We start from the raw sequence: 14,056 nt of genomic DNA on the forward strand, positions 1-14,056 counted from the left end.
TTGTGGGTGTTATAAAGTTAAACAGAAGGATGTAGAGGACTTTTCCAAACATTGGAATGAAGAATTATAGATTTCAAAATGTCTCCTCATGTCTATATTCAACATGTTTTCATGCATGCATTTATATATATATATATATATTTATGTGCAACTGGATGAAGCCCTTCCACACCTGAGGCCCAGTCGTTAAGTACTTCATAGTATACTTGGGTCATGCTTAAATGTTTTTGCATTTAGTTGGAGACATTGACACAAATTTCTTGACCCTTGCATTTGTTTCACATATTTTTATTTCTCTAAATATGTAAAGTGGGAGCTTGCAGCATGCTTAATTGCTTTGTTGCATGTCCTTCACATAGAGATTGGTACTTGATCGGGGAGGGATGTCTTCTATTGTGCAATATTTTGACAAACTTCATCCCCATATCTTGGTCTTTCATCAACAATTTACTCTACATGGAAAGTTGCAAATAAAGAAGGTGAGGGTCCTTGGTCGCCTTTTGTGGATAAAACCTATCCATCAGAATGTTGACTGTGTAATTTTGGTCAAATGTAGAATTGCTCTTTTTTTATTCTTAGACACACAATCTAGACCCCTCCATGGAATCTTAGCCATCATAGGGCTAGCCAGTTTATGGATCCCCTTGGAACAAAAATGAAATCACTTGACTGTCTCGAGCCAAGGACGGTGTAGGACCGTCAAGCCAAAAGAAGCGTAGGCTAGAGTAGTATTTCTAAAAAATGATCCATATAATGAAGGTATGTAATTGATCTAGCATTAGTGATTTCAATAAAGATGACAATTTTAAAATGTTTTATACTATTGAATATTACTTCCATTTCTTAAGTTGCATGTTAGTAAATTGGAGATTGCAAACATAACTAAGATAAATACATAGACATCAAATGATGCAACAAAAGTAATTGTATTATGTTATGAGAAACATTATACAAGATTGGCATTCCACATTACATAAGGTGTAGTATATTGAACAACCCTAAGAATCCTCGATCACGTAAGGAAAAGGAAAAAGTGCATATTCTTGGCGGCCATGTTGACCTACCTTCTATGGATGGTAGCCAATTAGGTGTCACCCATAAGGTCTTCCAAGTACACCTTTGTAGCTTGCTCCAAAGCTAACAAGGCATTTGTAGCTATATGCTAGGGGGCCCCCTCGCCTATACCACCTTGACATCTCATTGTTGTTTAGATCTTGCATAACATTGTGTACCACCTTTGAGAAATTGGCCTTTGGAACGAGTAGGTTAATCTATCTTTGGTACTTTTTGATCTCTTAGAGAGCCACCATATCGGGCTTGAATCTCCTCTTTCTCATTGGAGGAGGGCCTCTATGACCTGTTTGCAATGGGGTCTTGCATTGAGATTTGGATGGATGTAGTCTTAGGGGGGTCTTGGGGTGGAAGCTTTCTGGCCTTTTGCTTGGTTCTAGCCATGAGAGCGGATTGAGGAAATGGGTGGGAGATGGTGTGAGCACGAGAGTAGGGTAGAGTGGGTGGGAGAGGGCGATGGAGAAAGGGTAGGATGGGGATCAGGGGTAGGTGGGAGGGGTTGTGGGAGTGGAGAGAGCTTAAAACAATGACATGAAAATGAGGCCAAATTCCTTTATACAGGACCACAAACCCCTGATTTTTATGAATATTAAACTAAATTCATAGCCTCTAGACTAACTTTAATATAGACCACATAACTAAAATTAAAAATAATCTTGGAAACATGCATGGGCATTCGCATTGGAAGAGTACACATTATAATTTCATTTGACTTCACCCATATGTGCCCTTCTTTGTGGGGTTGTGTGTCAGTAAAGACTCTTTGAATTCCTTTTTTATGGTTGCTCTTATTTTGACATGCTTTTAACACCATTAACCCAAGTGAACCATCAGGCTTCTCTTAGTTCTACCAACCCCATGTTCTGTTGCTCTATTATATGAAGAACATGCTTGCCAATGAGATTTTATCATGCCCTAAGTGGACTACACTCCAATGCTTCCATAATGCTAGGCCATGTATGGTGCATGGGCATATAAAACGTGTTGCCAAACAAGAAAACAAATTAGCAAGAAGATAACCATTCAATATGTACATCTCAATATTCAGATTAGAGATTATGATGTATTGTTCTGTGCCCTAAGCGATCTTCATATTGATGCAAAAGTCATTCATAGCATTGACGAAATGATCCACATCACCTTCATTGAACCTTTTCTATTATAGCACATGTACCAAGCTATCAGCTTCTTGTTGGCTTTGGCATCAAGATGTTTGGGGTTTGCATCCTACATAGCCGATGGCTCTGCTGCCTCCAGTTCTCTTAACTCTAGGGCCTCTGGGGATTGCGACATCTCTCCTTGGCATGTAGCATTAATTTCTTCGTCACTATCAATGTCTAGAACCACCATCCATGGTCATTTCTATAGGAGTATCTCTTATATTGGAAGAAAGATTTAGAAGGGTGCGTGGGTTTGAATAAGTGCGTGGAGGATAAAATCAATGAGGTGGATTGGGGATAAGGATTCCAAAATATGTATAAGTACACTCACACTTCAAGTGTGTGATAGAGGAATGGAATCCAATATTGAAGTCAAATAATACTTGTCTCTCCTCTCCATGTTTGAGCACTCTAGTCTATCTTGTACAGTCTCTCTTTTTTTCTAACATGGTATTAAAGCACCAAGTTTCTCTTTTGGCTATTTTCCTCTTGCCATTGTATAGCTCTCTATTTTTCACATTGCCTCCTCTTAAACCTTCTTGTATGGGTCATGTAGGATTGCTGTGTGTAGGCTTCAACCATTTTGAATTGCCGAGTAAGGTTTACTGAGTGTCATGCCAAGAACTTCTGTCCATTTTCTTATTCGGAAGGTGCTTGGTGAAGGTGCTTCAAAGAGAGCTTCAAAGAAACAAGTCAAGAGGAAAGTTGAGTCTCGAATGGCATCCTTGCAAATGAAGGAGGCTGCAAAATCCATGTGAAGCCACAATGAACTTGCTATAGTAAAAAAGAAAGAAGGAGTCACGATTGACAGAAGGAGCTGTGCACTGTGAAGAAGGGCAGTCCAAGAAGCAGGTCAAGTAGGAGCAATAGAAGAATAGTTGTTGTAGAAGCAAGCTCTTGAAAACGAGCCAAGTAGAGTTTATGGAAGAGAGTTGAGCAAGAAAGCATGAGCTTGTGGAGACAAGTCAGTGAAGGCTCACACACAAGCAAGGTTGCTTGAATGCCTTGAGAAAACATTGCAAAGGCATGTTTGAAGCAGCTCCACTCAGAACAGTTGCATAGAAGAAAGCCTTGAACAGCGGCGATGAATAGAAGCAACTTGAACAAAGCCTACAAGGAGAGACACTTGAGAGGCATCATGAACAAGAAGGACCACGGCATAACAATTCGAGAAGCTGGACAATAAGGATTAGAGAAACTTCAGAGCAAAATAAGTCTAAAAGAGCCGAGTGAAGTGAAGATGCTATAGAAAGTTTGGATCTGTAGGAGATTCTTGACGAATGTTGATGCAAACAAGTTGCTAAGCTGTAGACAGTCATGACTAGCCATTGGGAGCTATAGACTCTTTGAAGAGCTACAGAGGTGATGCGACTTGTAAGGAGAGTTATGCAACTAAACCTTGTTTGTATATGATTTTCTACTTGATAGAGTCTTCCTTGCAGGACTCATGGTTTCATGCATTTTTGTATTGCTATGCATAGGCTTGGTATTACAAATTCGAGTAGGACCACTACCTCAAGGCTGTACACCAATTGAAATGGCATAAATTTGTACAGACCTTTATTGTCGTTCGATATGTCCCTAAGTTTGTATTAAGATTTTTTGCCCAATCAAATCTCTTGGGCTCCACTATTTTGGTGAGGACAATACATAGTACTTTGGTGGTGGACTTGCCTTTTCCATTACCTTGAGGATAGTAGGGTGGTTTTTGTGTGTGGATAACCATAAAGCTAGACAAAACCTCCTTGATTACCTCATTGACAAAATATGTGCCTCTATCTGACACAATTGCAAAGGGGCATCCAAATTATGTGATCAGCCTTTGGGATTTATACTCAACCTCTATGAGGGAAACTATATAATCCACATACTCAAATTGCAATGCATGCACCTCTGGTCCTTCATCTTGATCCTAAGGATCCTCCTCTTTTGCCTTATCCATTAGGCACTTCTCACTAGCTACCAAAGTAGACACCCACTGAGATTTGAAAGCTGGTACCAAATTCAAAATTTGGTCCAATGTAATCTGAATTTTAGCCTTTAGCAAGCCTTGAAATAGCTCCTCCTGGTGAGCTGCCTTATCCTTTTTCAATTTGCCAAAAAAATCTAGGTGGTTGTTGCTTTATAGACCCAACCTCCTCGTTTAGGCTTACGGTTTGCAAAACCTTCAGTTCCAATTCAACTATCGCTTTCTTGGTAAGTTGTTGTTCATCACTCTTATGGCTAACACCCCTTGGTTCTTCCAACATTGATTCTAGCTTTGCCATTTTAGGCCACTTTTCCTCCTCTTAAACTCAATGAGCCCCTACAGACATTCGTCAATCTATTGGTGGACTTTTAGGAATAGCTTTTACTTCCCATTTAGCCTCTTTAACCACATTTACTTTTTGAATAACTTTCAAAACATCTTGCCTGACTTTATCTTGTTCCTGCCAGTTAGGTGGATGTTTAGTTTTTTATGCCCCGTGTACCTTTTCTTTAAAAGAATTGGCCCCTTGGATCGTGTGATTGCAAGTGCTTTGAGACAGTTTTCCTTCCTTTGCACATTTGTATCCTCCTCACAGTTTGAACAATCACAGGTAACTTCAAAGATAGTGCTCAATGTACTCCGGCCTTGTATGACACCTCAATCATCTTTCCAAGGTTCACCTTCCAAGCAACCTTGCTCCAGTTGCACCAACACAGCATTGGCTTGAGCTAGGGGTTGTGAGGGATGATTCAGTTGTTGACGTCAATTTTGATAGCCTAGAATTGGAATCCCTTGCTCATTGCGATGCTTACACCACAACTCACACCTTGGACCTTGTCGATGGCATGCCTATCCACTATAGGCACAATTCCGAGTATCATTATTTTGATTGAATTGGCGAGGATGATTGCCCCTATTCGGATTGGGTGGTCTTCTTCCCTAGTTTATAGGAACATTGGCCCCTACTTGGTTAACTGCAGGTGGTTGTGTTGCTACTCCAATGGATAGCATATGCGGAGGTAATCTCCCCCAAAAATTTGGATTGTACCAAAAATGAGCACTATCTTCATTCTTTTTTGAACAAAACTCACACTTGGGTTTCTCTACCATTACAAGTTTAACAAGTCCCATGCTCCTTAGATATTCTTTGATTTTCTTTTCCAACTTGTCCTCTCCTGAGGAAGACTTCTCCGTCTTGCTTGGCTTGTCCTTTGATTTTTCCTTCTTGTCTTCTTCTTTCTCTTCTTTCTTTTCTTGTCATCTTCATCATCGGACTTGTACTAAGAAGCCACAACCAAATCTATGTGATGAGAATCTTGAGATAGTGAAGTCTATGTGAATTATGGATTTTACTATAGAGCTTATCCTTCAGCCACATAGATCCGGATTGGTGCTCATAATGTAGGTTAAATCTAGTTATGTATTCATCCTAGACATTGTAGCCTTCAGTTGGTCCTCAAAGAAGCAACGTACGTTGTTGCTTCTTCTATAGAGAATAAGTACATAGGGGCAACCATTGCAGAGAATAAGTAATGAGGGGAAGCCATCGTAGCAGTCTAGTTATGCAGCTTACTTGCAAAGTTGGGACTACCTATCACCCTGTTGTCATGTTCTATGACAACCACATGGAGACCACATTAGGACCATACAGTTAGCTAGCAACCATGCTAGTACAAAACACATATAAGGTTCAATACCACTTCATTTGGGGAGTCGCCCTAACTTACATATGAATAGGAGATCCGATTGTAAACATTTTCACAAAGGCTCTGCCCAAAAATATGTCTGAGAGCTTTTGACTTCACATGGGACTTCATGAGCTTAAACTTGAGGATGAGGGGGAGCATTGAAACATGAAATACATGCGAGCACATCGACATAGTCATCTAGATGTCGTAGTCATGGTGACAAATTATTAGTTAGAAGACATTATATAGTCAATGCAATATGATGACTGCCGACGAGTGTGGTGTGCTCTAGTTTCTGTTGTGTGGTAATAAGACATGCCAACATGTGGGATTGTCCATCCCATCATATAGGAGTGTCAATTGGATCCTAAAACTGAGTTTTGACTAGTCATATGACTATGTATCCCTTCTAGCTTTAAGTCAATTTCCTAACGTGTTAGTTTCTTAATGTACATGAAATAAATATCCATGCAAAGAAGAACTCAAGTGAGTGGTTTTCAAAAAGTAAGTGTACTTACTTCCTCTTATCTGATTGCATAGCTTCTGACTTTGATTTTCTTCACGTTTTTGCCTCAAGTTATGGTAGAAAACCTAGACAACTATTTGGGGGCAGAGCAAATCAAGTGTTCCTCATTTCAAGGTCAAGCCCTTCCCCTACATAGGAATGTGCTTTGAGCTCTTTCCAAGCTTAGATTGGGAGTTCTGGTGTTGAAGCATGTGCAGTTTGCATGCCGATGCTCGAAGCAAGGAGATGAAGAAGATGATGATAAAGATGATGATGGTGGATCACACCAGTGTTCAGGGATAAAAGAAAGCTCAACCAACCGTGGGAATGCCCTCTAAACAAGGTACTATGGTCCTTCTATAATGTAGTTGAGGTAGTACTAAAGAAAGCCGGCCTTTAATGCCCATCAACAACTACTTTTTAAAATAGCCGATGGCCTTGCTTTAAGTAAAGTAAGAGTAGTTGAGGTAGTACTAAAGAAAGGCAACCTACTCCCCCCTTAGAAGGGCAAACGAAAATCAATTAATTAGTTCTCCCCCTCCCATGAAAATTTGACGTGGTTAAGCTAAGTTAGAAGGACCCCCTCATGAATGAACTCAATTAACCTAAGTTAAAAGTCCCCCCCACGTAACATTAACCTAACAATTAAAAACAACTACGGGCCTTTTCCCTCCTACCATTATGTTATATTACTAAACTTAAAAAAAAACCAATTTAGTAAGATTAATATAACTATTTTAATTACTTTAAAGTTACTACTAAAGAAATAAAGCCAGACACGAGTCTCAGCTCATGCGGCCGCCACTCAACGGACTTCATTCAACACACCAACAAAGCATTCCAAAGCGGTTAGCTTTAGGTTAAATAATCGCCATTTTCAGGGGAAGCCATTGCTTAATATTTGGGCGGGGACCATTACCTTAATTTTTCATGTGCAAGTAGAGGAAGTAATAATATTCAATTTTTGATTTTTGATTTGTTTGGGAACATGATTCCATTCCTAGGGTACCCATTATGTTATGCACTTAATAAGAAATTTCAGATTTTGGTGTGCATAAAATGGTATATCTTTACGTTGGGATGTAGGTTACAATTATAATGGCTTGGGCTTTCAAACGAGTACCGTCTTGTATAGTTTCCACTCAGTCAAAATAGCGTAACAAAATTCTTGATTAAATTCCCAGTGTCCACCTCTAAGTTAAACCCTTTTTAACTTGTTCCCCTTTAGAAAAGGTTCTTAAAGTAATTATTTTTTGGAGCATCTTTAAGAGATTTAACTAGACCCCTTAAAATGTATCCTTGACTGGTAGTGGGAATAGGCCCTAACGCAAAATTGAACTTTGTAACAGGGTTACTTGACTAGAAATAAAGGATAACAAACCATGAGCCTAAATCAACGAAAAAAATCCCCAACTCTCCATAGACCCTTTGTAGGGCCAAAAATTGAAAATTCTAATGAGAGAGTTTCCTCTTTTTTTAAAATAATAGCGAGTTTCCTACTTACAACCCAATTTGAAATTGTAACCGGCTGGACGTTAAGAGCTTGTTCACGTGGGAGGGGTTGCAGACCACCTCGTCCCTATCAAGGCAACAATTGGGTCTTTCTTGCCAAAGTGTTGTGCACTGCTAGTAGATGTGATTTTAATTCGAAATCTCACAACCAACCTGGGGTGACCGGGTTTTCGTTGCAAAAGTGTTCTCCACTGTTAGACATGATCCTAATTCGAAATCTCACAACCAACCTGGGTTGTGCAAACGGGAGCCTAATTCGAAATCTCACAACCAACCTGGGTTGCAACATTTTTGCAAACTGCCTAAAATTGGGAAGTGGAAAGGTTGCATACTTTCCATCATGGAATAGCCTCTTGCTCACCTTTTCTAACACCTTTTCTCTTCCTTTTCTTCTCCTCAGCTCCTCCTCCTCAAAGTAAGCAAAGCACACTCCAAAAAAAAACGAGCCTCTTCTGCCTCGGTTTCTGTTCGATTTGCTCCTTCCATCGCCATCGCTCAGATCTCCATCGCCACCTTCGCGTCTTCTTGCACGGTTCTCTTTCATCTCTGCTCAAATTCTTCACCCTTTTTCATTCTTTTAGTTTAGTTTTGTTTTGCCTCTTTGAATTCGCTCTTCGATTCGCTCCCAACAGTCCCGGCAAGGAAGGAAAGACTTGAGAGAGGGGGCTCGAGAGAGGGGGCAGCCGAAAATAACGACTGAGGAGAGTAGGCCGCATTTTCCACGCTTCTTCAAATAGTTAGATGTTTTTCTTTCCCTGAATAGCAACAGTTAGGGTACGAGAAGAGAGGAGAGGAGACGAGCGGAGAGGAGGGAAAGAAGGAAGATATGCTCATACACGGTTCGCACCTTCTTAAATTTTCGTTCGACTGCGGAATTCGGCTCCCAATGTGTCGTCAGAAAGACGGAGCAATCGCTAATCGCTCCTTCTTGCTCCTTTTCAGGGTTTCTTTAACTTAGCTGCAAAGTTTTCACGTTGATGGAGATCGGGAGCCGTGTTTTCCCAATTATTGGCACTAACAGGTACGATTTCTTTGATGTTCGACAGTCCTACTTGGGAAGAGTTCTGCAGTGTGTACACTGTACGGTTCTGAGAGCTACGGCTATCACTGAGCAGAAGTCCTTACAAACGTCGCTTCGTTTGTCTAATGCTCATTTGCTTCTGGTGCGTAGGGAAACGGAGAAGGTCTTCAATCCCGAAGTCAAAGATTTTTTTGCTCCACTGCCAGTTGGAACGGTCGGGGGTGAGGGTCTCACGACCTCGATTCCGTCTTCCGTGGCCATGACCGACGTCGATGCGGCAGGCATCAAGGCGCATTCCGACATTGCAACTGGGGCTGACACAGGAACCGTTCCGGCCTCCACTTTTAGTTTCCCTCCCTTGAAGACTCATCTGAACGCCCCAGTTGAGACTCATTATCCGAACTTCTCTTCGTTCAAAGACTCGGTGCTCCCTCTAGCAAATCCCCAGGTTGAAACTGAGCAAGCCAGTGAGCAAGAAACGTTTGACGACATGGTAGTGGTGCAAGATGGCATGGTCACTTCTGCACGGTTGTCCGATGATGTTGCGTCCGGCGATACTTTTGGTATGTGCCTTGGAAAGGAGTTAGCAACCGAAAACTACCTTAGGACGCTAGTTTACAGTGAGGGTAATGAAACGCGGTCTCTGGTTTCCATTCTGACAAATGTAGCTAGTTTTCTTTTTTTTGCAGAGCAATTTCAATCATCCGATGCTCACCTGCAGGAGTCCCAAGAGGCTCCATCACTTTCCTTGGAAGAGAATCCTTCAGACGAAAATGTTACCCCGACGGTGCCACAAGCTGCTGTTGAAGGAGATGAAGACGCATTGCCTAGGGATCCCCTGAAAGCCTCAACAGAAGCGTCGATTGAGGCAGCTCTTGCTCCCGAAGTGGAACCAGCTGGCGTTTCAAGGGAGGTGACAACTATGCAAGAAGGAAATTTGGAAGAGGTGGCTGCCCCGATCGGATCTCAGCAAGAACAGCCATTGCCAGGTGTAGGCAATACAGAACAATTATCCCCACCAGGGGTGACCGCTGAAACTAACTTGATGAAAGTACCTGTTGCAGTACGTAGTGAACTTCCTTTTGAGAAGCCGCCAGAGGATCAGCGTCCACCAGAGAGGGAACCAGCGGTAGTCAGCAATGTGAGTTGCATTTTTTCATGAATTTTCTAATGTCTCTCATTAATCCAGGTCTGGACTTAGTGTATCTATTTTGAACGAGTTTTTCTTTGTCAAGGAGGTTAGCGAACAGGACGTCCAAGCAATCAAAGGGCAGAAAGTGCTGAAGAAGTTTGGGAGAAAAGTTTATGTGGGGGATGTTATCGATTATGATCCAGAAACCAAGTGGTTTAAAGTGAGTGGACTTTCTTGAAACCCATATGGTCCTTTTAGGAATTGCATTGCCTTGAATTAGAGGGTGTGTTTAGAAAAGCTGAGCTCAGCAAAGTTATCTAGGGCAAATTGATTCAACTTGAGTTCCAATCAAAATTTATCTATTCATTGTGGGGTCTGGTGTATAATTTTTTACATCATAGAAAAATGTACAAAGGCACATCACTCGTACATTTTTTACTATAGATCTAACGTAGGCCTGTGGAAATTTATTGATCGTTATATGTTTCTTCCTATGTTCAATTGCTAGGAGTTCTCTCCTTCTAATCATTGCTTTGTTCAGGTTTTTTATGAGGATGGAGATCAGGAAGATTTGGAGTTGGTAGAAGTGAAGGAGATCTTGGCTGCCTCAGGCACTTCACCCTCATCAAAAGTGTCAAAAAGGAAGAGGCCTCGTGCTCAGGGAGCTACTGATGAAGAATCAAACAAGTAAAACATTTGCATGAATGTTTTTCTACTTGTTTTTTGTGAAAGTTAAGTGAATTGATAGGTTCCTGCTGCGATCAGTATACCCTTTTACTGCTGGTTGTGTGTAACTAATAAAATTTTCTGACTTTTGTACCAGAAGCTCAAAGAAACCAAAGAAACCTGGGACTGAAGCTTCTAAAAATAACAGCATTGGTAGGTTACAGGACAAACGAGGGCAGCAGGCATCAGGAAAAAGAAAGAAAAGTCCTGCAGGGACAAACACTGTTTCCAAGTCTCCTAAATCTCCAGGATCCATGGGCAAAGCTTTGAAGAAATTAAGTGAACTCAAAGAGCCTAAGAAAGTTCCTGCAGATTCCACGAGCAACGGGACGCAAGAGGAGAAGGTTGAGTCTCAGGCCAAGCCTGAGGCCTTGGATTCACCATCTTCGAAAGTTCCGGGAAAATCCCAAATGGTGAAGGGAAGAAAAGGAAAAACAAAAGCAAAAATAGTCACTCCAAAAAGTACCAAGAGTGGGTCTTCAAAGTCGAGCAAGGTTGTGAAAGTGTCAAGAGGCTTAAAAGTCCATGCTCCAGAATCACAGAAAGAAGGAACGATAGAAATTCCAGTAAAGACTTCTGGCAAAAAAAGAGGGAAAAGGCGTCTCAGTTTAAAGTCGCCTGGGAAAGGTAAGAAGACGAAAGTTACCACAAAGAAATTGGAGTCTGCGGCAAAGTGGAAGGCTGTGGCGGAAGAAATAGCAGAAGTGAAGAGCAAACGGCTGAAAAGGGGATTCCCTGAGGGAGAGGGTTTGCCATCTGGTCAGGATATCAACAAAGTGGGAGAGCCTACTTTCATAGGCAAACCAGTCAGGAAGGATTTTGGTGGCACACTTTATGATGGAGTAGTTGTAGACTATGATAGGAAATGGAAATACTTCAAGGTTTGATATTTTCCAAGTTTAAGCTTTGATTTTCAAAAGTCGCGCATAGTTTTGTTAAGGCTTCAGTCTCACTTTGGTTGTCAACTTGTTCCTTGTATTTAGGTGAAATATGATGATGGTGATAAGGAGGATCTTGAATGGCGGGAACTGGAGCTAATATTAGTTTCTGAAGGAAAGAATGTGGTTGACACTGAAGCAGAACCAGTTAAATTAAGCTCATTGTCCACTCTGATGTCTCAAAAAAAGAAGGCTGGAACTTCTCCAGCTAAGAAGACGAAGTTGAAATAGGAAGCTGTGCAGGTAAGGCATTGGTGCATCCTTCACGCTTGTGACCTGAAAAAGTCTACATTTGAGCTGAATTTTTTATTTTCTTTTGAAGGGAGATCTTTAATATTTCTCAAGGATGGGTTTCTTGTGACAGAAACTAGTGAGACATTGACCTGCTTTTGAAGGCCAATTTTGTATATCCATTTTTTATTATTAGCTTCAGCAAACTCATTGTGCTGTGCTGCCTACAGACTAGGGGCACTGAGTTCTTGTCCTTTTCCAACACAGTTGGTGCACGGTACTAGAGTTATAGAGCGAATTCTTCACTGAAGGTTGAAGCATGAGGGCAGCAATAGAGAGGTCAGTTACTCCACCGAGTTCAGGAAACTTGCTTGACATTTTCCTGTCCAGCTGACAGCTTTCACCTTCTAGAATGTGGTTTCCAAATTTTAGGATATCTTCCCTAGGAGATCCTTTTAAGGCTGGAAGTTGCATTTCCTGAGGACGTTTTGCTAAAATTGCAGCATGGACTGAACTATTCTGCTCTGAGATAGATTGGAATCTCGAGGTATGAGGTTGGGCGAAAAAGCAGAGAAAGAGTTTCGTACAATCAAATTGTTGTTTACAGGCATGGAACCAGTCAAAGAGGAATAATATTAACTTGTGCTAATCTGATGAGCAGAAACTTTGATTGCAAATCTGTGTTACTTTGTTTCAGTAAGAAGCTCTCAATCTTGCTTCTGCTGGTATTGGCATGATTGGGAAATTGGTCCAAATGCCGGATGTGTGGAACATAAGGTTAAATTTTTAAGGGATGGTCGTGAGCAAAGTCTGCAAAGCAGTTCATTTGAGATGCAACAACAGATTTCAGAAGTCAGCAATTCCTCTAAGGTGCATGAAAGGGCCAACAGCTTTCTTCAAAATGCTTCTGTACCTTGTTATGGGTATATGGTAGACCATAGTTCCCAAAGGTCTGAAAAATCAAGATTGACTTTAGGAAGTTAGAATCCTCCTTTAGTGTGTATCAGCACACTCTGTATGATAATTTAGGGGGTTAGGACCCTACTCCAGCTTGTATGAGCACTGCCTGTAGGCAGTGGCATTGCAGGCCTTTGAAAGTGGACACTGTGTGTGTGTGTGAGATAGATAGATACAGTACAAACACCAAAAAGTGAGCCACTACATCTAGATAACGAGAGAATCAAAGCTCAGCTGATTCCTTCTGAGTTAATATAAGGCATATGGCCTTTATAACATCAGTTTAAGACTGAGAGTCTTTGGGTTTGGATTTGTAGTGCTTGCCATCTCAATAAACCGCCCATTTTCCTGCTGTGTGTGCTTTCATTAATTCGGTGAGTTCACTATGTCTTTGTTTGAGCTGTATCGAATGAGCTCCTCAGATATCCAAATCTTTGTACCCTTCAGCTTATGTGTTTAAACGTTTGAGAATCTTAACTCCCTCTGAAGTAGACCTGGCTATTGTTCACTCTAGGTTCCTGCTCATCTCTTCTTTGATAGAATTTACTTGGTTAGTGGTCATCTCTTTAACCATGTAGACAAACTGCGGTGCTGGTGGAGATACGTTGCAGTCGTGTATTACTCTTGCCATGAATTCCTGTTTTCCACTGCTCTCGATGTCCTGTACCTTCCTTCCAAGAGCTGCAAGTTGGAGCTTGAGCTCTTTTATTTCCTGCTGCAAGTAATATATCTGCTCTTGCGGGTCTGAAATGATCCTCCACTTTTGATGCATCCTTGCATTTGGTTGGGTGGAGGAGGGAGAGGGCTGCAATGGTTGAGTAAGAAACCTTGCTAGCTTGAATTGAGGCAAAGGTCTTCACCTCAGGAAACATGGTGGCCTGTGTGGATTGGCTACCCCCTTGCCCAAATGAACTCTCGGGTTTTCAGTCAAACTCGGGGTTAGGGACGTGCTAGAACCTTTGAACTTTTGAAACTCTGGAAGATCTGTCGAATTGAAAGGAGGCTGAATTGAATGCTGTTAACGGAAAGGCGGTTGAAGCGATGAACTCTTCAACAAGCTAGAGTTGGTTGCGTGGAGGGCTACGTGCGACTTACAACCGTAGGGTTGAAGGGCTGTAGAAATGGAGGAAAGGAGAAATGTAGGGG

At 41.5% G+C, this 14,056-nt stretch overlaps 1 protein-coding gene across 4 annotated transcripts; it reads left to right on the forward strand.

The window, feature by feature from the left end:
• The first annotated feature begins 8,245 nt into the window (after positions 1 to 8,245).
• LOC147888051 (uncharacterized) lies at positions 8,246 to 12,783 on the forward strand. 4 transcript variants are annotated; one of them, XR_015543130.1, is made up of 10 exons: positions 8,247 to 8,437; positions 8,848 to 8,926; positions 9,077 to 9,489; positions 9,616 to 10,067; positions 10,162 to 10,278; positions 10,600 to 10,745; positions 10,882 to 11,665; positions 11,768 to 11,965; positions 12,184 to 12,292; positions 12,457 to 12,783. XR_015543130.1 is itself a non-coding variant. In XM_087393590.1 (9 exons), the coding sequence occupies exons 2-8, from the start codon at positions 8,883 to 8,885 to the stop codon at positions 11,951 to 11,953; spliced, it is 2,142 nt and encodes a 713-aa protein (XP_087249716.1). In that variant the 5' UTR covers positions 8,246 to 8,437; positions 8,848 to 8,882; the 3' UTR covers positions 11,954 to 11,965; positions 12,045 to 12,161. The 4 variants fall into 4 exon arrangements, 3 of the variants coding, with proteins under 3 accessions (XP_087249716.1, XP_087249717.1, XP_087249714.1); XM_087393590.1 differs by lacking the exons at positions 12,184 to 12,292; positions 12,457 to 12,783 and adding an exon at positions 12,045 to 12,161 and having other exon boundaries at positions 8,246 to 8,437; XM_087393591.1 differs by lacking the exons at positions 12,184 to 12,292; positions 12,457 to 12,783 and adding an exon at positions 12,087 to 12,154 and having other exon boundaries at positions 8,246 to 8,437.
• Positions 12,784 to 14,056: the final 1,273 nt, after the last annotated feature.

The sequence above is a fragment of the Dipteris shenzhenensis genome, chromosome 22 (genome assembly GCF_047967505.1).
Source record: "Dipteris shenzhenensis isolate YYH24624 ecotype China chromosome 22, Dip_SZ_1.0, whole genome shotgun sequence".
Taxonomy (NCBI): domain Eukaryota; kingdom Viridiplantae; phylum Streptophyta; class Polypodiopsida; order Gleicheniales; family Dipteridaceae; genus Dipteris; species Dipteris shenzhenensis.

Bases quoted from the DNA above. Each gene is read 5' to 3' on its own strand.
- LOC147888051 (XM_087393590.1), top strand. From the start codon at position 8,883: ATGGAGATCGGGAGCCGTGTTTTCCCAATTATTGGCACTAACAG. The intron at 10,068-10,161 runs GTGAGTTGCATT...TTCTTTGTCAAG, and splicing joins AACCAGCGGTAGTCAGCAAT to GAGGTTAGCGAACAGGACGT. The intron at 10,746-10,881 runs GTAAAACATTTG...CTTTTGTACCAG, and splicing joins ACTGATGAAGAATCAAACAA to AAGCTCAAAGAAACCAAAGA.